Genomic DNA, 25,891 nt, shown 5'->3' on the forward strand with positions numbered 1-25,891 from the left:
AATAAACACAACATAATGAAGATATCGGCAACGAACTCTCTCGAAAATAAAATCTCCAGAATTTTGAATATTACATACTGCTATAAGAACTGCTACGAGGTGCGCGAGTCCGGCTAATTTATTTAAACTTAACTACTCAGTTCAGTTCAGTTCTTGGGCGTTTTCCACACAAATACAACTTAATTTAATAGTAGCACATTAAAACACCATAATTGAAATTACATTGGACAAGAGCTATTCTCACCTACCAGTCACAGCATGCAGTGTAGCATATAAAACAAAAAAGGTCAGCAACAGCGTATGTTGATTTTAAAGTATACTAGCATACTCTTTTGCTGCCCATTTTGTAATTGATATTTCCATAATAAGGTTTGTTTGATGCAGTAGTTTTCTGTTGTGTTACTTCACATTCAAAAAAAAAAAAAAAAAAAAAAGATGTTGTCTTCTCAATTAAATAAGAGCTTATTTTTAGTGATGGCATAACTATGCATTTACTTTCTTTACCGACTTTTAAGAAAGTCTACATTGTCAGTATTACGTTGCAGAAATTTTGTCAATTTTCTCTTTATGGAGATGCGTAAATACTAATAAATGAGCGCATACACTGAGTTTTTCCACTCAAAAGTTCCATCATTTCTTTCTAAACAAATATGAGCAACAAAATCTTCTTGATTCGAAAATAATAATAAACAATCGCAGCAAAAACCATTACAAACTTCTCTATTTTCGAACTCGAATGTGTGAAAAGTTGATAAATAACAGCGAAAATTTTTAGCCAATGAACATCATCCTTTGCGAATGTCCCAAACACGTGACCTATCTGCCCAGCTAAATTTCTTGGGCTACTTGCGCTCTGTTCCGAGTGACTCGGGCCACTACTCTGGACAGCACCCGGGACATTCGGGCTCTTCGAGCTGCTACTCTGAACGCTTTGGGACATGATGCGAGTGTCACGACGAGTGCCTCGTGCCGTTACTCTGAACGCACCCTATATAGTTTGTTGTCAATCCTGTGTCAGCTAGCGAATGCAATTTTGTTATTAATTTTAAGTATACCAAACGCTTTTATTTAACGAAAAAGTAATTGTATAATGTGACCCTTTTCTAGTAGAATGAATTTGACTGCTAATTGATCAAAATATTTCAATTTGTTATAAAAATATTTACAATTATTACTGAATTCCGATTTTCTTCTCGGCGTCTTGAGAAGCAAATTAATTTCCAACCTTAGCCGAGTGTATTTCTTCACTTTTGTAACCACTTAGTTTGGGTACGATTTTCCGGGATAAGGTGAATTTAATGCCAAAATTTCGTTAAAATATGTTATTATTGATGAAGGTTTCGTTATTACGGGGATCTCATCTTAAGTGAAGAAGCAGGCCCGGACTGGCCAGGTTGGCGATCGCCGAAAGCCCCCAAACGAAGTGATTTTTTTATTTTTTTGCAAAAAAATGATTTAACAGTTTTTTTTATTTCCTTGCAACTTTTTTTAATCTGTGTCCTTATACTTTTTACCCGATTACTGAACAGGCCGTAACCTAAGGCCCCTGCTTTTTGTGGGCCTCAAAATGGCTAAACTTGTTTTAGCCAATGACTAAATGTGTAAGGTTTGCCTGAATGGGGGCCTCCAAAAATGTCTTGGCCTAGGGCGCACCTCAAGGCTGGACGGGTCTCCAAGTTTTTAAAGAGGCCGAGTTATGCCAGAGTAATCGTAAAGCCCTTGATCGTTGGTTTTAAGTAGTGAGACGGGGAGTTGTTGGCCATGTTGGGGCCAAAAACACAAGCTGTCTTTCTATCATGATTGCTATGATGAAATATTTGTTCCTTAGAACTCTTCGTTAATAAATATCTCTAGATTCTTGGCGGTAACATATCTGACTGTACATTAAAGTTTTCTTTGATTTTTACTTGATAAGGAAAGGAATTTTTATATTAAAACATTTTAATGTGCAAAGATGTTTTATAATGTTTCTCGATCTTTTTGCGAAACATTTTTTACTCTTGTTTCAGAAAGCATGGAAATATAATATTTGTATTGAAGGAATGGATATTATGAATTTACTGATTATCAGAATAGCATAAATAAATCAGGGAGGGGGACAGAGTCAGAAGGGATCCGAAAATATTTTAGCTTTATTTTCAATTTTATTGAATTTTTCCGTAAATTAAACTTAGTTTGAAAATGCATGCTTATTGTATTTTTTATGCAGTACGAGAAGTTTGCACTTATTTCCAATGTAAGTAGAGACAGAGCCCGGTCAAGATATCGGGGCCCCCTTGTATCCAATCATTACAATTTCTGCCGTTTGCAAAAATAGCTTTAGCCAATTGGGGGCCTCTAAATAGCAGAGGCCCTAAGCAACAGCCTTGATGGCCTATTCAGTAATCAGGCCCTGAATAGAGAGGGGGGGGGGTGCGACCACCATACGTGAAAACCAAACCTTGGCTCGGTGCAAAAAGTGTCATAGTTCCCCTTCCCCACAAGGTCACTTGCCACAGAGAGAAGGAAAAATTTGAATTGACCACACGGGAGCCTGTAAAAGAAGTCGAGAGAAGTTTTTCGGTAGGATCTGGATTGGAGGACCCAGATGTCAGTGTTATGCCCCAGCCTGCACATCACATATTATTAGGAAAAATCCCTCAAAAAGCAGTTAGCTAGTGGAATGAGTCAATTTTTATATAGGGCCTGATTAACAAGTGATAGGGGGTATAAACTTAGCAAATTTTTTGGATTAATATCAATTAGCAAAGTATCTACAGCGTGGAGCCGATTAGAATGCTGTCACCAGCAGTGCTTTGCTCCCTCAAGCTTTTAAGCTAAGGGCAGCAAATTAGATTTTAAGGATGCAAAGCTAAAAACAGGGTGGAAATACGTTCGCTGTGAGAAAAGTTTAAAAAAAGAAAATGGGTAGGGAATAAAGAATGAACAAATGAATATGAATAACAAGTTTTTTTCCTGTAATATTTAAATAGAAATGCAATTTTAATACATTATTTAGAAATGTCTGGGAATCTGAGGTATTAAAACACTTTAAAATAAAGGCAGTCAACTATTGTATGCTGCAAAATAAAAAAAAAACAATGCATTATGAAAATCCATGGCAAGCCTAACATGATAGCTTCATAGCCTGGTCCGGTTTACTGAAAGTAAGCAAAGTCTTACTGGCCCCGAGAAATACAAGAAAAAAATGAAAATAGTTCCGGACAGACAATTTTTTAAAAAACCGATTCATTTTAAGTGAAAAAGTTGAATCTTTCACAGTTCCATCCCCAACAGTACTTTTTTTTCTTTTCCTTATCTCCTCCTTTGTTTTACTGCCGTGATGTATGTTTTCAGCCAAAGGCAAAAGGCGACTTTGCTGGACCAACATCGACAACCCTGGGGATGTCTGGCTGGACACAGAAAAGAATTTGTTTTACGACCTTAATCATGGGATTGGACAGACTCAGACTTGTTGGTCTGGTCAATCAACTAGAATATTTTTCAGCGGCACTTCATTCATCCAGTTAATATCTCTATCCTGCCTCTACCCATTGTGGTGTGGTGAGGTATTTAGAAGACCTTTCGGCATTTCCTTTCTTAAAATGATGGATGTATATTTTTGGCCGTGACTCTCCAGTCCTTACCAATAAAATCAACTGACCGCACAAATGGCCTGCTATTTCGATTATAAGGGACCATATTTCCACTTGTACCTCGTGCATTGTGTTACATTGCTATCCTCCCTGTCTGCTCAGAGCGTGGGGTATTGTCATACTTCAGAACAAAGATTCTTCTTTCTTTTGAAGTTTTAAGCATTATGTTGAGCCAGAATGATTTGTCTTCAATCTTCATTGAGAACTTCTCACAGACATGAATTTTCTTCCCTCCAATAAATACTGGATTTATACGGTTTTGTTTTCACAGAACTGATGAAAGGTACATTCCAATGCTAACTCTTCGATAGTGCTGTAATAATTCAAGAAAAATTTTTGAATAGTTAAAAAAAAATAATAATAAATTACCATTTTTCATTAAAATTGTTAGAGTGAAGAAAATTGTTTATTTTAAAATTTAAAGTTACACAGTTGCAAGTGAGAAAATATTGATAATATAGGAAATGTTCAGACTTTGTCGTAACTCTGATTCCCCTCCCCCCCCCCCCCTTGTATGTGCACTTGTGTTGGGTCTGAGTTATCAATAGGACCATGAAACCTGGCTTAGGGACATCCTTGCTCTGGGATCTCTTATAAGTTATTGAACAATATTTTAAAAGAAATGAATACAGTAAAACCTGTCTACAATGATACTGTTGGGACCTAAAAATGATATTGTTATACACAGGTTATTGTTATAGACAGTTTGATTATTTATTGCTGCCATTCTGCTTGGGACCAAGGAAAATATCGTTATAGACAGGTTTCATTGTAGTTGTTCAATGAATTCAGCGATATTATCAAAAAAATAAATAAAATAAAATTAACTTGTACTCTGGACTTAAACCCTGTGAAATAATTATCATGTACGGTGAATATTATGGGGTAATATGTCCAAAAATCGCTTAAAATTGGTTTTTTGGAACTTCGATTTCAAAAAATTCCAAGGCAACGTTCCAATTCTCATCCCTTCTCTTAGTGTCATTGAAAGAGGTCTACAAATGTGTTTTTAGAAGGAAAATATCAAAAAGTTCCTGAGGAGAGTCTCCGAATTTTTCCTCACTCTATTATCCAAGATCATCTAAGATTGCATTTTTAGAGCAATTTCAACAAATTTCCTGGAGAGAGTTCTGAAAATCTTTTTCTCTTACCAGTTTTAAATATGACTCATGTTTGCGTTTGTAGGAAGATTATTTAGAAAACTTTTTGATGGAGAGAGTTGAATCCTCTCAATATTATCGAAAACCACCCAAAATTTTCTAGGGAGAGTAAAGTACCACATCCTGTAACATAACCAAACGTGACACGCATTTGCGATTTTACAACTACATTTTTGGAAAATTCATCTGTAGAGTCTTTCAACCCCTGATTAATAATCGAAGATCATCTAGACTTCAAATTTTGGAACTTAGTCCCTTCTCAAAGACTAAGTCGCCCCCTTCCCTCAAGGTCTAAAAATACACAATTTTATATTCATTTTTCAAAAAATTTCCCACATCCTCTACAATTGGGGTTATTTTATACTCCACTTATAGAGGGTCCATGCATCACAATCCTCAGCCTCCTCCCCCTGCAAACTCAAAAAAATAGTCACTGAAAGCAATATAATGGCAAAAAGCGTAGCTTTGAATAAATATTGTGAAAATAGTATGAAATTTCGTTTTGACAAAGGGGAAAGTCAAGCAAAACCTCAAGACATGTATTCATATATAAAAATGTAACTATAAAACTATAGTTTTACTACACTTCCAAGTCAAAAAAAAAAGTAAAATGCGGTTTTTGAGCAAATAATTTTTAAACATTTTTAGTGAGAGGGCCCTCGGATCCTACCCTCCAGGGGCCCCATTCTGGTACCTAGTAGGACTCGGCCAATGGTTCAACAATTTAGATATCGGCATCGGCGCCCGATGCTAACTTGCAGGAAACATCGGCCCATCGGCCTTAAAAAACATCGGAAAGCCGATGGAACTGGCCGATGTTTTTGAAAAATAAGGACCTTGGTTGTTTTACTTTTTAATACAAAGTAAAGGGAGTTATTGTTTTCATATAAAATTGTTTACTTAAATTTCAGTATGAATTTCTATTTTAGTCACCCCTGAAAGAGTTTTTAATACTGCATTCAGGTACCAAACGTGTTAATTATTGCGTTGTTTCTTGCGGCTGGATGTACTTATGTATCTCTCATAAGTCACTAGAGGGCGCCTGTGATGCAGGGAGTGTTATTGCTGCTAATTTGATAAGTGTTTTCTTACTATAATTTTTCATTATTACTGTCTAGTTTTAGGTTTTTTTTTTTTACTTCACTTTATCATGTAATTTAGTTTTATTGTGTTTTGGGGGCTCATTTTTGCTGTTATTGTATTCTTGAAGTGTTTTTGCATTTTTTGGAGCTAAGCCTAACATGTGGTGATCTCCTGGTTTTTGATCTTGTGTGCTTTATTGGGTGTAGCAACTCTGTTTATTTACTGCTGTTTTTAGTATTTATTCTGTGTTTTTTTTGCATTTTTATCTTTTTGTTTTGCCTTTTGGAACATATTCACTGAGTAGAAATGGGTGTTATATGCATTATGAAAGAGGTAAAGAGTGGGAAGGGGGACAGGTGGATCTCTTGTGATTTATGTCATATGTTCTGCCTGTATAAGCATAGGCGGATTTACGGGGGTGCCAGGGGGTGCGCCGCACCTCTAAAATTTTTGGTTGGGTTTTGAAAAAAAATTAATTTAGTATTCCACTCAGAAACGTAGTTTTTTGGAAAAAAAAATATAGCTGCTATTCTAGTAAATTTTCTTGAATCCAGTGTATCCACCACACGTTGCTAGTGCCAGAAAACCATAACTGTGCTCATATTTAGAATTAAAATAATTTTATCCATTTGCAAAAAAAAAAAAAAAAAAAACAATAGATACTTTCATGCAAATAAAGAAACTCAAACAATTTATTGTTCAGTGCTGTGTTATTGTATAGAACGATTGCTTGTTCTGTACTTGGGTATTTATTCGTATATCAATACCAATTCTTCTATTTTGAAACAACAATGGCTAATAAAGTTCAAAAAAAAAACATGGCTTTGCAAGAAACTTTATCAATAAAATCTACACCGAAATCAACCGAAAACCAACATTTTTAAGGTAAATTTTCGAAAATGTTTGAAGGAGGACTCCCGTACATTTTGCTGCACTGGTGCATCCAGGGGGGAGGGGGCAAAAGACTGGTGACCCTCCCCACAAAATGCTGAGTAGGTGTTTTTAAAAAAATATTCTTTATTATTGAAAAGAAAAAAATATCTCATTTTGGGAAAACGCTGTTATTTTACGAGAAAAAAGAAAAGAATTTTGGAAAAAAATCTTAATTTCTCTTTCAAAAAGAACTATTGACATTTAAAATTTTCAACAGCTTCAGATTATTGACGGCGAATTGTGTGCTTCCTCACCCTCCTCGCACAATCCTCTTTTTTTCATATTTCCCCCATCCCTCTTTTTTCATTTTTTCCATTTCGTTTTCATTTTTTCCATTAGTCGTCAAAAATTTTCTTCTCCAAAGCACTTTCTCCAGCCAAAGTTTTTACAGAGTACCTTAAATTTCGTTTCTTGGGCTTCACTTTCGCAAATTTTCCAAGGTAGATCTTCTAATCACCTAAATGCATCGAAAATCGTTTAAAATTGCGTTTTTGGAGCTTCAGTTTTGAAAAACTGCAGTGTCCCTAACGTTACCAAATATGGTCTTACACTCATGTGTTAAGACTTTAGCTTTGGAAAATATTCGAACAAGTGCCTCCGACCCCCTTTCTCTAATATCATCCAAGAGTGTTAGGACCACCGGTTAATGGGACCAGCCGCTTATTCGGACCAAATCTTTAAGACCCATAACAAATCCCATTACATAAGCCTAATATCATTCGCTTATTGGGACCAAAAACCCGTTTAATCGGACCAAGGAACATGAGAACAAATTGGAAAAAAAATTAAAATCACCCACTTGAAGCGAGTTGCAAGTGGTAAACGAACTTAATAGTTAGTGCAGAACAAATTAATGATGGTTCCTTGTCATTTTTCAATTAAACCCATCAATATTTACAGGTAAAAATGGTTAACGACACTTCCATTTCTTGGCGGCAGCGGCACTGTTCCAGCAGAAAACAAAATTTCAGTATAAGTTCAAATTTCTTCAATTTAGTTGCAAAGTGCGTAATTTTCATTTCATTGGAAATTTTTAATGACTGGTTAGTACTTTTTTGCACTTATTTTTTCACTCTCACAATGTTAGTTACTTCTAGTTGTTGAATTGAATCAATACTGACTAGAAGGAAGACCTAAAACCGTATCGGATTGGGAAGAATGTAAAAAGATAATTCGCTTTACTTTTTTTTTTTTTTAGTAGAAAAATTTCGTAAACAGCAATGTTTCTTCTTTGTATGCTTACCATACATTAGAGCCCCTAAGGACTGGCAGACTTATCCGACATTTTGGTTCCAAGACAAAATTCTACCTGACCTCGTTTCTAGTATTTATGAAAACGATATAATATTCGCTGGTTGCTATGTCGTAAAACAATTGTTGATAAGTTGAGTAAAATGTCACTTAAAGTGACTCTAAAAATATAAACTTAGTTCACAAATTCAACAAAAATGTATCGGGAAATGTTTACTGTAATAAACCTAATTTTAACACCTTATTGAGCAATCACATTGCTTATTGTTCTTACTTGACCTTTGAATGGTGTTCCTATGATTTTATCAACCCCCCCCCCCCCCGCCTTTCTTTGCAGCATCACCATCGACCGGCCCCTCCCAATGCCGCTCCTCTAGCGAAAACCGTCTCCAGGTTGCGTCAATATCCTACACACAACCACACATACTCACACACTAATACCTGCACACAAACACAAACACACACGCTTAGACAAACATACACACACATACTCACACACTCATGCCTGCACACAGACACAAACACACACACACACACACACACATACCCACACAAACACATACACGTGCAAACTCGTGATTGAGAAAAACATAATTTGAATTCAAGATGTCAAAATTCAAATTAATTTTTTTTTTAGTTTGTATTAATTAAATCATCTTTATCTACAGAATAAAATAATCAAACATAAATCAGGCAACACATCTAAAGCTTGGACACCAGTTTTCTGCAATGAGACTTTTGTATTAATACTATTTTTTTCGCCCGACATTTTTAGAACCAAAATGCCGGATAAGTCAGTTCTCATTATACAGGAGCCTTGCCATACATATGGGGCTGATAATAATCATAATGGCATTTATATGTTTTGTGTACAGCATGTTCGGTCAAGCTACACAGGTCTTGTTCGCTTAATCGGACCAGCCGGTTATTAGGACCAAAATGGTCCCGTCCCAATGTGATCCTATTAACTGGAATCGACTGTATTTTGGTTTTGAAAACTACTATTTCGAAATATTAAAGTGGGAGAATCCTTTTTTTTTAATACCATGGAGTCTTGCAGAAGAACTTCATTTTTAGGACTTCAATTTCGAAAATTTCCCAGGGGAGAGCTCCAGAACACCCCGTCCGGTAACAGCATCAAGACTTGTCCACCGTAGTGTTTTTGAAACTTCAGTTATGAAAAGTTAAAGAGGTAGCGTGAGGAGTGGGAAGGGGATACGTATTTCTGTCTGCTTTTCAAAAAATCGATTGGAGACAGAGTCTATGAGTCTTGTCTCAACCCAAACTATAAATAAGGACTATAATCACATTTGTAAGACTAAAATTTCTAAAAATAGCCTTGGAGCCACACGTACCTTTCTTGCCCCTAAAATATCACCAAGATCTGTAAAACTGCGTTTTCAAAACTACTATTTCAAATTTTTTCTGGGGCGTGAATCCCATTCCAAACCAGTAGCTGGATTCACCCATTGCTTCTAATATCGACTTTCGTTTAAGACTTTTTCTGCAGTTTGAAATGTTAAGAATTGACCATCCCCTAATCTTACTAAATATGGTTTACATCGCGTTTTTTAGACTTAAAAGTTTGTCCCGCCCTAAAATTATTCTCTGATTTCGCCACTGCCTTGTTATTCCGGGAATAGCCCCCCTCCCCAGACCCCTGTTATTGTTGCACCCCCAAATATTTCGGCCTAAATCCGCCTATGTGTATAAGGGGGAAAATGAGTCTGTTTTTGAGGAGGATTATATTTGCACTAAATGTGCTGAACTCTCAGACTTAAGACTTAAGATGCTAGTTTTGGAAGCCCAGTTAGCATTAGGGTGTAGGCCAGTTGTAGAGGGTATAAATGTTCCAGACATTCAGGGGGAAGTTTCAAATGAGGAGTTAGATTGGGAAACTAAGGGTGTAATTTTGGGGGACTCTATGGTAAGGGAGGTGGGTAACACAGTTGGGAGAGTAAAGCGTAAGGTGGCTAGGTGTTGTTTACCAGGGGCTCGGGTAAAAGACGTTAATATGGTTGTTGAAAAGAAGGGAGTATTGCATAAGGAGGACATGGTTACTTTGTGGGTGGGAACAAATGATGTAGGCCACAGTAAAAATGAGGAGTTTTCTAGGGAATGGGAATCCCTGTTGGATAAAGCAACCAGCTTTTCGACGAATGTCCAAGTGGTTGGTTTGCTTCCCAGGTATGGAGTGCATAGGAGCTGGCTAAATCAACGTGCGAGGTGTATGAACTTGCTACTGAAGTCAATTTGCGAAAAGCGCAGTATCAGGTTCATTGATGTATGGAGTCATTGTAAACCGGATTGGATTGCTAGGGATGGCCTGCATCTGAGCTCTACAGGGGTCAAAATGGTTAGTGGATTAATTTTAAGGGCTTCGGAGTCAAAAAACTAAGTTGGAATGGGGGGCATGGTTCAAGCATCAGGTATCGAGAGAATGAAATTTTTTTGGGTATTGCTAGAAATGGAAATAAAGTGACGAACAAGAGTAGTAATGTTAACAATTGTAATTTAGGAAATTTCAGGGTGTTAAATAAAAGCAACTTAGGCATGCTTAAAGTTTTCTATACCAATGCTCGCAGTATTAGGAACAAGATGGATGAATTGAAAAGCATAGTTATGGATGAGAAGTTGGATGTTATTGGAATTACAGAGACATGGGCTACCGAATCTGATGCAGAGTTATTACATATTGCTGGGTATAATTTGTTCAGACAGGATAGAGTAGGTAAAAGAGGTGGTGGGGTTTTATTTTATGTTAGAGACAATTTTATTTGCAATGAATTGGTCATAAATGATAAGCCTACTGATATTGATATGGTTTGGCTGGAGTTGATGAGCAGTAAGGGCAAAAAGCTACGCTTTGGAAACATTTATAGGCCACCTAATTCAAACCAGGGACAAGATGAACAGATGTACCGTATTATTAGTGACATGTCCAGTAAGGGATCCGTTATCATAATGGGGGATTTCAATTTTCCGGGTATTGATTGGAATAATTTTTACCCTGGTAATGGCAAAGAAGAGGAATTTTTAAAAGTAATTGGTGACTGTTTCTTAGATCAAGTTGTAACTCAGGGAACTCGAGAGGAGGCGATTTTGGATCTAGTTTTTTGTGACGTAGGTAGTTTTGTTCAGGGGTTGAGTGTAGGGGAGCATATTGGAGATAGTGATCATAACAGCATTAGGTTCCGGGTTAAATTTGAAGTGTGCAAAGATGATAATTTTAGGTTTGTGCCCAATTTCAGAAACACTGATTTTGTTGCACTTAGGCAGAGCTTGAAAGAGGTTTTTTCGTCAGGGTTGGAAAATAGCGACGTAGATCAGCAGTGGACGGAATTTAAGGATAAACTTGCTAAAACCGTTGGGGACTATGTTCCATTTAGGAGAAAAGGTGTTAGTACCAAAATTTGGCCCATGTGGTTCTCCAGGGAGACTAAAGAAGCTCTTAATTATAAGCAAGCCACTTTTCGTAAGTTTAAAGAAACTGGTCAGAGTGCGGAGAGGCTCCAGTATGGTAAGGCAAGGCGAAATTTTAAGTATTTGGTACGGATTCAGAAAAGGGAATTGGAGCAAAGGCTGGCAGATGACATTGATGGGAACCCTAAGAGGTTTTTTGCTTACGCTAATTCTGGGAAAGCTCGAAACAGTCAAATTGGGCCTTTGGTTGATGAGTATGGAAATTTAATCCAAAACGATAGGGATATTGCAAATGTTCTAAATAACTTTTTTTCCAGTGTGTTTAACGATAACTGTATCTCAACAGTTGACACTAACAAGACACAAGCTATTATACAGCTTGAGGATTTGGTATTTTCCAGGGAGGAGGTTTTATTTCATTTGAAAAAGATTAAAGCAACTAAAGCTCCGGGACCAGATAATATTTATCCAAAAATTTTAGTTGAATGTGCAGAGGAATTAGTGGATGTTATTTTGAATATTTTCAATGCTTCTTATAACTCGGGGACGGTGCCAGAGGACTGGAAGCTGGCTAACATAACGCCACTCTTCAAGAAGGGGTCTAAAGGTATTGCTGGGAATTATAGACCTGTAAGTTTGACTTCGGTGATTTGTAAGATTTTCGAAACTTTGATCAAAATTAAGATCATGATGTTCTTAGAGAATAATAGTCTGTTGACTAGTTTGCAGTATGGTTTCAGGAAAGGTAAATCCTGTACTACTAATTTATTGCATTTCTACGACAAGGTTACCTCAGCTTTAGATAACAAAAAATGTGTGGATGTTGTTTATATTGATTTTCAAAAAGCTTTTGACAAGGTACCGCATGTTGCTCTTCTCAGCAAGTTAGCTGACATTGGAATAGGAGGAAAAACTTTACTTTGGGTTAGAAATTGGCTTACTGGTAGGAAGCAAAGAGTAGTTGTGAGAGGAAATCATTCTAATTGTAGTGATGTTTTAAGTGGGGTTCCTCAGGGATCAGTTTTAGGGCCTCTTTTGTTTATTATATTTATGAATGACATCAATGAAAATATTTCTGGAAGCATGAATTCTTTTGCTGACGATGTAAAAGTTATGGGGATTGTCGAAAATGAAGAACAAGTAAAACAGCTGCAAGAGGATTTAGATCATATTACTAAGTGGGCAGATAAATGGGGTATGGCAGTTAATGTAGGGAAATGTCAAGTGCTACACTTAGGTCATGGAAATAAGCGTATGAGATATCGTTTACAGGGTTCAGTCATAAATCAGGCAGAAAATGTTATGGATCTTGGTGTCTTTATAAATCAGGACTTCAAGTTTAGTCAACAGTGCAGTATTGCTAGTAACAAAGCCAACAAAATGCTTGGGTTCATCAATAGATCTATTTCAAACAAATCTAAGAAAGTTCTTCTGCCTTTATATAGGAGTTTAGTAAGACCTCATTTGAAGTATGCTGTTCAGTTTTGGTCGCCTTATCTGAAGAAAGATATTTTTGTATTGGAAAGGGTTCAAAGAAGGGTAACTAAATTAGTAAGGGGACTCTCAGATTTAGATTATGATACCAGACTTAATAGGCTTAACATGTACAGCCTGGAGCAAAGGAGAGTCAAAGGGGACATGATTCAGTTATTTAAATTTATCAAAATGAAAGATGTAAATGGATTAAATTTTTGCGGGAAAAGCAGGACAAGGGGTCATTGTTTTAAGCTATTTAAATCTCAGGCTAACTTGGAAATCAGGAAAAACTACTACTTTAGCAGGGTTGTGGGCACTTGGAATAGCTTACCGGAAGAGGCGGTAATGAGCAAGGGAGTGGATAGCTTTAAGAGGGCCATTGATCTTCATTGGGGACTAATTAATTGACTAGGACCAGCCTAGCTGGGCCCAGAGCCTGTTGCTGGTCGTCACATTTGTATTTGTCATAACTCAAAATGGTAAGCTGTAGAAGGCTAAATTTTCGCATATGGGGTGTGCGTACGTTCCAGTTGTGCACTTCCCTTTTTGTTTTCGATCGAGTGTTCTAAAAAGTCTATTTACTCATTTTTTGTGGCTATTAACTACTTATTTCAATTGAAAACTGATATAGCGTCTCAGACTGACGATCATTTGGTGATATATTGCCGAATTTGAGACGATGGAAACAAATATGAGATTGCGAAACTGGTTTTGTTTCATTTTGTTAGATTCCCGTTAAACCGGCGGTAATTTTTAATTTTTCGATATTTGTAACATTAATCACAGTAATGCAGTCTTTTCTGTATTGCTTCGGCGGAGCTACAAGTTTGGGGCCCGTCGAAATACCTTTTTGGGGCCCTATTTCTCTATCACAGAAGTTCTAAAACATTTATCATAAGCATTTTTGTAACTTCTACGGTGCCCCAATGGTTATGGGCCTCTCGCGCAATTGCAATATTTGCTAAATTTTAAATCCGCCACTGCACGTCAAAACAAACTCGGGTGCAAGTTTTGAAAGGGTTTTTCTGCTCAATGTTTATGATTGTTTTGAACTCTATTTTTACGACTATTTTTTGTATTTCTAAGAACACTTGCGTGCCCCTCCTCTCACTCCCTCAATTTCTGAAATTAAACTCTAGTTGTACTTCTTAGTTATTTGAAACTAACACCATTCCTAAAATTAGAGATTTTTTTTTTCAAGCTTTATCTATCGTTTAGGAAGAATTTAGAGCATTAATGTAAGAAATTGATTAAAGACGTTTTGAATGGTGACATAATTCGGAAATCAAAGGGACTTTTGAATTTTTTCTTCAGAAGTGCTGAAGTAGATTCAGAAACTCTTCCGAGGCGGTGGTGGTAGCGGTTCTGTACTAAAAAAATGATCTTTCAAATCCCTGACAATCTTATCAATTTATTTCTGATAGATTTTTTGGAGCAATCGCAATTGCTTATTGTTCTCATTTGACTGTCCTTGACGTTAGGCTGTTTTTATATCACCTCCCCCGCCTCCCTCTGCCGCACTCCCGCCCATCGTCCTCCACAGGCGCGGCTCCTCCGGTCCTGAGCAATGTCCCCCGAAATTCGCTTCTCCTGGTCGGTGGCGTCCATGTCCTACGCATGCTCCTACACACACGCCTTTGTCCATACACAAGTCTATGCACACACAAGCTTACACATGCACAAGCACCTACACACACAGAGACATACACGCCTGCGTGTGTGCACAGGTCTGCGCATACACAAGCCTACACACACACACAACTATACACACGTAAACGCCCAGGAGAAGGGCAGGTTTGGGGGGGGGGGGGGGGGGAAAGGAGCAGTTTCTAGAAACAATAACTCCAATGAGTAGGGTCCTGTCGCAACTCGTGATTGTGAAAAACATAATTTGAATTAAAAATATTAGAACTCAAATTAATTTTTTTTGAACTTTTTTTTGCCAACGGCATCGGCAATCGGCCATTTGGAAGAAAACTATCGGCCATCTTTGAACAATCGGCATCGGCCCATCGGCCAAAAAATGGCATCGGTCGAGCCCTAGTACCTAGCCGACCACCCTAGAAGGAGCCAGTCCGGGCCTGTGAAGAAGAAACAGTTGTAGATGAGGGTGACTTATCAGTCATGACTTCAAGTTTTGTCAGCAGCTCAGTGTAGCTAGTAACAAAGCCTACAGAATATGGGGTTTTAGCAAAGTTCTATTTTACAAAATTCTGAAGAAGTTCTGTTACCTAAGTACAGAGTTTTGGAAACACCGAATTTAGGATATGCTGTTCAGGTTTAATTTCCTTAAGAAATATATCAATTTCTTGGCAAATAGGGCTAGGAAGTTAGTAAATGGGATTTCTAGTTTAGATTATGATTCCAGGCTTAGAATGCTTTATATGTATAGTCTTGAACAATAGTAAGAGGGAAAATGATCCAGTTATATCACTTTTTTGAAATGGTGAACGTTTATTGGCTAAATTTCTGCACAGATGGCAAAAACTGAGGTCGTTGTTTTAAGCTTTTCAAATACCAATCTAAATTTAAAATCAGGGAAATTATACTTCAATAGGGTTATAGATATTTGAAATAGTTTACCACAGAGTTTCCCAACTGTTGTCAATTGATCCTTGGGAGTTCGCAAGTCCATGCCAGGGGGTCCGCAGTGCTATCCAACTGAAACGTTAAATATAATTGAGATTGAAGGACAAGCAACGATGTTTTAATTAAAAAAGAAAACATTTTTATGAGGAAGAAAAAAGTTCTTGCTTATGTACATGCAGGAAACAGTAGCCCCCAACCCCTTGAAACTCTCAGAAGTAAACACATTACACATTATCGTATATACTTGCATATTAGTAGATCTCGCCAAAAATGTCGACCCCCCCCCCCCGCACTTTTAAGAGGAAAGTGGGGGGAAAAATCGAAAACCCCCGTACAAGTCGAGCATTTAATTTAGAAAAAATCGGGAACATTTGTAGGGTATGTCATCGAGAACATAACAGTGTTTTGTTCACTAACTTCGAAAGTACATTTTTATTAGTAAACTTATTGCAGAAATTTGGTGATAACATTTTTATTCCTAGTTGAGTTTCAAATAGAATTTTACTTCCATAACTCAAAATAATAATGCAAGAAATTAAAACCAGACAAGAGCTCTGAAAAATATACAGAACAATAAATAGGTTTAAAGGAGAAAAAAAAGCGTACAAATATGTTAGAAAAAAATAGATTTATCCGTGTGAATTTGTTTTTTTTTTTTGCTCGTGCCGTGGACAAGTCAGTGAAGTTCGTAATTTTCCCAGAGAGGATCTGCAAAAGTCTGAAGTTTGGGAACCTCTGGTTTACCAGAAGCAGCTGTTTCTTGTAATCGGGTAGGTAAACAATTTTAAGAGGGCTCTTGGTTTTCATTAGGGATTGATAATTTGATCAGATAAAAATTTTCTTCCTTTTTTTAAACCCTAAACCCCTCCTCCCATTGGAAATAGAATTGATAATTTGCACCATATAGTAAACATTTAAATGGTAGAAATGATGCATACTGTACAAAATTTGAATTAATCAAAAACAGAGTTTGTCTTTATTTTTAATCGTGCTTGAAAATTTATTCTGCTCATAACTTGACTTATTAAATGTATGTATGTTCAATGTACCTAAAAATGCTTTTTTGAGTTATATATTGATTTTTGAACCATGTGTCTTTCATGAAAGCTGCTTTTACTTCTTTAGCTCTTTTTTTCTTGATTTAATGTATTTTCAACCGTGGTGGTATCCCTTCCCTCCCCCCCCCCTTTCATATATCTTTACTAATAATAAAGCTGAAAGTCTCTCTATCTGGATGTCCGGAGGATGTCTGGATCTCTGTGACGCGCATAGCGCCTAGACCGTTCTGCCGATTTTCATGAAATTTGGCACAAAGTTAGTTTGTAGCATGGGAGTGTGCACCTCGAAGCGATTTTTCGAAAATTTGATGTGGATCTTTTTCTATTCCAATTTTAAGAACAAAATTATCATAAGATGGGCGAGTAAATTACGAAACTATCATAACGTTTAACCGTAACATGGGAACAAACCAATTGGCGAGATACAAAATTATCATATCGTGGAACCGTAACATGAGTATAAGCCAATTTGCGAGAAAATTCACCATACATTATTTGTAAATATACAGGCGAACCAAAAGACCTTATAATTTTTCTATTATGGGCAAAGCCGTGCGGGTACCACTAGTTGTAAATAAAGTGTTTTATAGCTATGCAAGGTTGGTTGGTTTTTTGGTGTTGTACGTTTAATACTGCTCCAATGCTATGCAAGGAAGTTTTAGAATTTTTTTTTCTAGTCTTATCCTAACACAAAAGCAAGTTTGATTTTATAATGAAATACTTTTTGAATGAAATGCTGTTTTAAACTTAAAATTTGGTTCCTGTGTTAAAAATTTCATAAATTTTAGGAAACATAACGATGTCGGACAGTTTAGCTCCCATAGTAGCACAGCACTACAATCAGATTCAAGAACGAGGACTTGAAGAGAGAAAGCAGAGTCGAATATTTCATATGCGAAATTTTAATAACTGGGTCAAAAGTATGCTTATTAGTAAGTGTTATTTATTTATCATTCAATTCGTAGGCTATTTTTTTTTTTAAATAAGAACTTTATTCTTTATGCATTACTGCAAAAGCTCTTATTTTCTGGAGGCTTTAAATTTTATGAGCCTGCCATAATTGTGAAAATTTCAGTCCTGCGAAACATTTCAACCTTATTATACAATCTACTTACAGTTATTTAAATTCACAAAATCTAATATCTTCATTTTCACAAAAATTACGGCTCGCGAAAAGAGTGCTTTTATAGTTAGTTACTTTTTTAATATTAATTAATAGTATTGTAATGCTGATTTCCAATGTCTAGTATTTTAATACTTTTTTCTGAAAAATAAATTTTTAATTATAAGGATGCTACAGGACATTTATAAATTAGTCACTAGAAAAATATTTGTTATCAAAATAACAGTAAAAGAAGTGACATAAGGAAATATCATAATGGGATTGTTTCCTTCAGTCAAGTCCCTTTTGTCACTGAAATTGATAGAATAAGCAAAAAAAAAACAAAAAAAACATGGACCCAAAAAGTATTTTGGTTTTTCCAACAGTTATTTTTTAATTAATTTTTCAAACAAGGCGTGGCCTTGATGACATCACAAATGATGCTCTTTGGCGCATCTTTCAACAGCGTTTCCAGATTATAATAATCAGTTAAGATTGCGCTCTACGCTTGCTATCAATCATATTGTTGCCAATACACATGAGTAAAGATGAAAATTAAATATTTTGCTCTGTGAATGGCAAGGCAACACTGAATGGCATTTCATCATTTGTGATGTCATCGGCAGAAGTGTAAACAATGAAAGCGCACCAATTTAAGTAATTTTTTAAAAATACTAAACTTGAACAAATTATTTTAAAAAGGGTCAGATCCTATGTTTTTAAGGAAAAAAAAAATACTCTTTCAGAGAAAAATACTTTTAAAAATTTGGAAACAACCCCATTGTCACAATAGGAAGTGTCGTGAAACAATTATTTTTTAAAATTTATTTAGCCATTATGGTGTTTTCTTTCTTTTCATGCTTTTCTTATCAGCATTATTTGTAATATAAAATGCATTTAGTATAGATAGCTTAATACATATAGTTCATGCTTTCACAATGCATCCACATGAACACTCGTCATTATTTGGATAATTTGTAGTTTTTGCAGTGGTTGAATTTCTTAATTCTTTGAAGTCAAAGTTTTTGGCTGTAAAATGCTACTAGTGGCCACTTTCTTCTAACACTGATTATATTGCAATACAGTAAAAGCCCACTTAAATGAAAAATGCAGCAAACAGATTCGCAGATCCTTACATTAAAAAAAAATCCCTTTAAAATCTTGGAAGTTCAATCTTGAAAGTCATGCTGGATATTAGTTGTATCATAGATCTACAGTAAGGAACCTTCCTGTGTTATTTTTATTTCTTCAAGTTACATTTACAAAGATAATTAAGGTTAAAAATAAAAATTAAATATACTTATAATGTAGCATAAATGCATATTTCTATTACCACTACCCACTTTCGCAGGTATTATGCACTACCCACTTTCGTTTACAACTATATCAAGAAGTGAAAATATATTGCATAGCTCTATAAAAGTTTTAGTTAGTTGATATATATAATTGTATTCATTTTTTCATTTAATAATTTTAGAAGATTTTACTGATAAGCTCAAGGGAGAAAAAAATTCAGATTTCAAATGTGTGCTTGATATTGGCTCTGGTAAAGGTGGTGATCTTCTCAAATGGAAAAAAGGGGGAATAGATTATCTTGTGTGTGCAGGTAAAATTGTTCTTTCATATTTTCGATTTAGTTTTAACTAATTTTTTTTAAGATATCCTTTATTTATTTATTTATGTATTTTTAATGAAGAGATGAATTCAAAAAAGAAATTTTTCTATATTGTTAAAAAAAAAAAAAAAAAAAAAAAATCAATATTAGCTGTATCTTTGAAATGTGTATTATTATGTGTGAACTTTAGCTCCGTTTAGTGGTTACCACACTGTTTACTGTTGCTTGTCAGCCCCTAGCGCTGCTAGCAATTCTATTCGGATAATTTCCCACTCAAATTAACTTGCATTGTAATTGAATTGGTGTGGATTCAACAGTAAGCTTCGTATTATCTTAAACTGTCTGGAATTGAGCAATACTCATCCTACACACTGCAAACTTTTTCCTTTGAAATTGAAACATGTCATGCATTGAAATACATAATATACAAACGAAAAAGAAAAAAAAACTTATTTTTCTCAACCTGTGTACTGATTCCAGTAAACAGTAGTGTAACTAAAAATATCCTTCTGGGGAAAGTTTTGGTCATAACTTGCGCCTCTGACAGCAAAACAATGCATAACTATCCAATCATTGAAAAAAACTGAAATCAAAATTCAAACTACTGCTCACAGGCTGTGAGAAATTCTGCCCATTTTTATGCCTCTTAAGAGAAATTCTGTGTATTAAAATGCAGCTTATGAGACGTACAACTTTCGATTATTCGCCCATTTATCTGTAGTGCGAATTATCCAGTCTTTCATTTCCAAAACAAAATTTCAACAATGTATTTTGAATGTAGATAAATGCACTCATTTTAACTTAATGAAAACTAAAATTTATTTTCAGACATTCCTACTTCTCTTTTCCCTTCCAATGACATCAAACCTTCCAAGGTCATCGAAACCTGACTGATTGAAATATTTGAAACCACTTTATTTTTAGATCTACACTTCTTACTAATTCTTAGATCTAAACCAAGGTTTCTCAACAGAGCCCCCCTTAGGGACACAGAACAAATCAAAGAGGCCACAGGAAATAATATGAAAATGGGGGAGCCATAAACTATGAAAAGGGAGCCATGGGTGAATTATTTAATGTTGGAAAAATCTTTTACGTTAGGATAAAATATTCTCCGAATTTTTGACCAAATCTATTAGTTGAAGAGTGGGTACAGTGAAACACGAAAATTCAATTACATTTTTCATTATTGAAAAACACAGAAATTGATTTCTTTCAAATGGTACAATATGTATCGCTGTAATAGGTAAAAAGTGGATCTATAGAAAGAAACTATTAAATCACACAAATGAGGAAAAAATTTAAAACAAAATGCAGTTTTGTCTCCCTGTTCCCACAGCAAGTGGGAACAGTGAGACACATATTTTCTGCATAACAGCAAACTCTGAAAGAATCTAAATTTATCTGGAAAATATGAATAATTGTTGCCATTCGGTTGTGATATGAGCTATTGCCTTTGGCAGTGTGAATTTCATGTTGTTTTAACACACATTTGTGACATCTACCACACGGGCCATGAGATATAATTATTTGTGTTGCTCTGGATTAGTAAATTGACTTCAAGTTTGTTGTCTCTCATCTTGTCACTGTCATCTTGTGATGTAATATTCGACAAGAGTGGAATGCTAACACTATAACCTTTGCCCATCACCAGTACAGCAGCTTCTTTCTGTTTCAGAAAATCTCCAAAATGACTTACTTTTTTCTTGGCATGTTGAAATTTTGAAATGTGAAGGAATACTATTACATATAGCATATTGCAGAGAAACAATAAAAAAGTAATTCAAATAGAATAAGTACAAAATAGAAATATTTATGTGACATTTATTTAGCTATAAATGTCATAACTTCATTCAAGGATCCTTATTTTGTTAATCTAGGGCAGCGGTTCCCAACCTTTTTCTCTTTGCGAACCCCTTGGAACAGGCAAAAAAGTTCGTGAACCCCCTGACGTTGAAATTAGTAACATGTAAGAAACAATAAAAAACAGCATGTTTGCTTTCCATTTTTTGCAGCATTTGATTGCAATAAACAAAAATATAATTGTAAAATATCATTAAGTGCAAACATTAATAAAAAGTTAAAACTACATCTACAAGAAAAATTATAAACAAGAAGTTTTATAAACCAACTATTTTTTTAAGCATACTTTAAATTGGGGAAAAAATCCTTAATGCGATATTTGTGGCTGTTTGACAGAACAAAGAAACTGAAAGTTTGGTTCAATGTCTGACAGTTTGAATCTTAAATCAGGCTCTGCATTGAATCTGCTTCGGTATTTACCTTTGAGATAAGTATAGTAGGAAAATCCTTTCTCGCACAGATATGTTGTACAAAATGGTAATAAAATTCGAATTGCTTTTTTTGGACAAAACGGTATAGTCATTTCTTACACTGAGCCAGAAGTCAATTAACGAGAGCTCTTTAAAGGTAGTTTTCAATGAATTATCACAGGATAACTCGATGAGCATTTCCTTTTCAGGTAATGTCAGGGTGTTCTCTAAGCATGGATTTCCTTCAAAAGGATTGCGTATCCAGTTGTTTGAGAGAGGGACGTTACGCCTATTAGGAAAATACTCGTCAAAAGTTAGTTCAAGATGTTGCAGATGTTCACATACATTTCTTTTAACGCTTTCATCAAGTTTCATTGAGTTTTCTGATAAAAAACTACTAAGAGAAGTGAAACGTGAAAACTCACCCATTTCCAGGCATTGGATCCAGAAATTCAATTTTTTTTTACCATAGCTTCAATTTTATCATATACAACGAAAATATTAACAACTGCACCTTGCAAGGATAGATTTAATTCATTTAATTTTGAAAAGATGTCAGCTAAATATGCAAGCCTTTGCATCCAAAGAGGATCGAATATGCAAGTGGACAAGTGAAATGGATGATCAACAAAAAATGCTTGGACTTCTGACTTCAATTCAAATAAGCCTGTCAAAATTTTGCCAGGGGAAAGCCATCTAACTTCTGTGTGAAGAAGTAAAGTAACATGAAGGCTTCTCAATTCCTCACAAAGCGCGTGAAATAGACGGCAGTTTGTGGCACGTGATTTTATGAAATTTACAATTTTTACCGCATCATTCAAAGTAGCGGATAATTCTGCGCGAATACGCTTACATGCTAATGCTTGTCTATGAATGCAGCAATGAGTCCATTCAATTTTCTCGTTGATCTTCTTTACTCGCACCACAAAGCCAACAAATTTTCCTGTCATTGATTTTGCACCATCCGTGCACACACCCACACCACTCACACACAAAGACCAATCTATTCCATTTTCTTCAAAGTAACTGTTGACCAGTTTGAAAATTGCTTCCCAGTTGTGTTGGTTTTCAAAGGTTTTGCAAATAGTACATCTTCTTTAATTGTATCGTTAAAAATATACCTAACATAGACAAATAATATTGCAGTGTTTGCTACATCAGTCGACTCATCAAGCTGGATCGCAAAATTATTCTCTTTTATTCTATTCACAAGTTCTTTCTCCACATTACTTGCCAAATCAGTAATTCTGCGTGATACTGTGTTGTTTGATAGCGGAACCAGGTCAATTTTTTTTGCTGACTTTTCTCCCAGCATACACTTAGCAATATCTTTAGCACACGGTCCAATTAAATTTTCTGCAATTGTATGTGGCTGTCCAGATCTTGCAATTCTATAACTGACTCGATGTGAAGCTTCAAGGGCCATTTTACTATCTTCGTTGGATTCTAACAGGAACGTAGAGATGCTACACTTTTTATTATATTCCAATTTTCTTTTAAAATATTCGATAGGTTTGTCCTTGTGTGTCGGATGCTTTGTTTCGAGGTGTCTTCTCAGAAGTGAGTTTCAAACTGCTGTTCGCTAGAACTTCGTTGCAGAGAAGACAAAGCGGTCTAGGTTCAGACTCTTCTCCAGTAAATTAAAAGCCCATTTGTAAATAGTCACTGTCATATTTTTGCTTTTTTCTCCCCTAGTTCACTTTTCTGTTTAGTCTGGGGAGGCGGCAGTTCATTACAGCTATCTATTTCAATATCCTGTGTTGATTCGAAAGTTACTGCTGATGTTGAGGGTTGATCGATTGACTGCTTGTCCATTTGTCGCTCAACCAAACTACCAGTTTTCAACCATCGATCCATAACAGCAGAAAGTTATTAAATCATAAAAATTACCAACACGATTATAACTTCACAAACAGAGTAGCAAGTTCACGTAGCAAAACCAATTGCAAACAAAATCACTTGTTTTCAAGCATCTCTAAAGTATCTCTAAATATGTCTGTTAACAACTATTTCCCCAGAACTATGAGCATGCTGATGTTATATATTTTTGAAAACGAACAGATGGGTAAAATCCAGTAATAAATTTTAAGTTTGGAGCCTTTTGCTGTCATGTCTGCTATTCGATGACTGAATTCGACGGAAATTCCCGAGTTATATTTCAACCAGATTAGAAATAATACCCCTATGATGCATTGTTTGAGAATTCTTTATTTTTTTCGACATATGTATATTATGTATATTGTTTGATTGACTCCACGCGATGGCGCCTTTTTAAGGTCATCGTGATCCCCGCCACAGCTTAATACGTTTCTGCATGCGCAATAAAGAAGGAAGGATATCTCTTTTTGTTGTCTATCAAAAAAAATGAGAAAATTTCTTTTTAACCAAGATTATAAAACCGCTGAAAGATTTTTTTTTTTTTTTTTTTGAGCTTAATACAAGAGTCTGGCGCGTTTTCAAATTGAAAAAAAAATTTAGTAACTATGTGTGCAAATTGAATATTTTATAATTTTTTACCAAACTAGGAAAAATCCGCCATTGCACCGAAATTTTTGCGAACCCCCTTCCTGCACCTCGCGAACCCCTGGGGGTTCGCGAACCACCGGTTGGGAACCTCTGATCTAGGGCTTTCAAACTTATTTTCTCATTATTTGTGTCAAAAAGCTAGTTCTAATTGAATTTAATTCAATACGTGATTTATCTACTTTTAATACAAAAGTATCATGGGAGCAATGAGATACAATTCCCTCATTGGGACATGTAAACTCGGTTAGTACCTTTTCAGACAAAAAAATTAGCAACGTCATTCAAATGTTAAAATGAACGTTAGTTATTAGGCCAATATAAGATTGATAACACCAATCTGTAAAGTTTATCTAACCGTTTAGAAACTGCAACAAACTATGGAGATATTTTAGTTTGACGGATACAAACTATAATGACATAGTTATTTTTCTTACATCATACTTGAAAGCAATCTTTTTTCCATAATAATGTTCACAGACTTGACTTTTCAAAAGTTTTCCAGCCTAGAAAGATCCAAACGGAAAAGAAATTGCTGTTGTCCCACTGTACCTACTCCTCCCCTACATATATTTGACAAAAAATTGAGTATTTAACAAAATTATAGGACAAACTGCAAAACTTGCTTTTTTTTTCCTCTCAAACGAGTTTTTAAAATATATTCTGCCATTGCAGTCAAATAAATGTATTTGAGATTTCAGCAAATGCATCATACATAAACAGAAACTTCCTACATACATAAGAAAAAAAATTGTTAACTTCCAATTTGCACCTTAAGTTTCTAAGTGAGACTGCAGTGAAAGTTTTCTATTATTTTTTTTTAATTATGTTTTCTGTGACCATATTTTATGTTATTTTTGTATTAATACATTACATACAATATTTATTTTTTTCTTGAATGTACATTAGTACTTTAATGCTACTTTTGCTTGTATGTTATTTAGATATTGCTGGAACATCTGTTGAACAATGTCAGCAAAGGTATATCGATATGAAAAGCAGGCATAAAAGACAACGAGAAAGAGGACATTGTTTTGATGCTGAATTCATAACAGCTGACTGCACCAGGGTAATGTAAATGGTTTTTTTTTTTTTTTTTGCTGTTTTTTTTAAATAAACTTCATTCTCTTAGTATTCCGGCTGACATTTGTGTTTAATAAGTAATGGTAGTTGCTCCAAATCGCTGTTAAATGCAAGTATTAGCCACAAGTGCCTGGCAGGAGCATAAACAATATTGATTATGGTATGGGAGTGTTAACTCTTTTTGTAACTAAGAAAGAAGTCACAGGGTGGCGACAGATCAGGGAGATCAGGGAAAAGTCAGGGAACTTTATTAATCAGGGAAATATCAGGGAATTTCGAAAAAATAATAAACATTCAGGAAAAATTGATCAAATGAAGAAATTTTTTTTTTTTGCTTTGCGAAATCAAATACCTTTATCTCCTATGCATTTTCCACCAATTATTTGTTTAAAAAAAGTAAAATTATTGAGGTGCGATTATCCACTTACATATGTTTATGCATTTTTTTTTTCCCTTAAGGTCAAAGTATCGAATCTTAAGTTATTAACCACAGGATAAACTTCCTAAGCTTCTGTGTCTGTAAAGTTGTTTATTTTATGTAGTTTGAATTTTTCTGCCAGGCCTTTAATGCTACGTAAAATAAACAACCCTACATGCAAAGAGGAAGCCTCCATTAAAGCCTTTACTCATTGTCTTGAAGTAGCTTGCGTACTGTAATTACAATTTCAAGAAAAAATCTTTTTTTTT

General features: G+C 35.3%; 1 protein-coding gene across 2 annotated transcripts in view; it reads left to right on the forward strand.

The window, feature by feature from the left end:
• Positions 1-995: 995 nt before the first annotated feature.
• Positions 996-25,891, forward strand: part of LOC129225898 (mRNA cap guanine-N7 methyltransferase-like) — a 43,744-nt gene continuing 18,848 nt past the window's right edge. The window contains exons 1-4 of one of the 2 annotated variants that reach the window (XM_054860430.1): positions 996-1,079; positions 17,397-17,540; positions 19,188-19,316; positions 25,066-25,190. In XM_054860430.1, coding sequence (XP_054716405.1) covers positions 17,408-17,540; positions 19,188-19,316; positions 25,066-25,190 — 387 coding nt within the window. In that variant the 5' untranslated portion in view covers positions 996-1,079; positions 17,397-17,407. Of the gene's footprint in view, positions 1,080-3,896; positions 3,919-17,396; positions 17,541-19,187; positions 19,317-25,065; positions 25,191-25,891 lie in introns of those variants that run through there. The other variant, XM_054860429.1, reaches the window with a different exon arrangement.

This window comes from Uloborus diversus, chromosome 7 (assembly GCF_026930045.1).
Source record: "Uloborus diversus isolate 005 chromosome 7, Udiv.v.3.1, whole genome shotgun sequence".
In the NCBI taxonomy this organism is placed as follows: Eukaryota; Metazoa; Arthropoda; class Arachnida; order Araneae; family Uloboridae; genus Uloborus; species Uloborus diversus.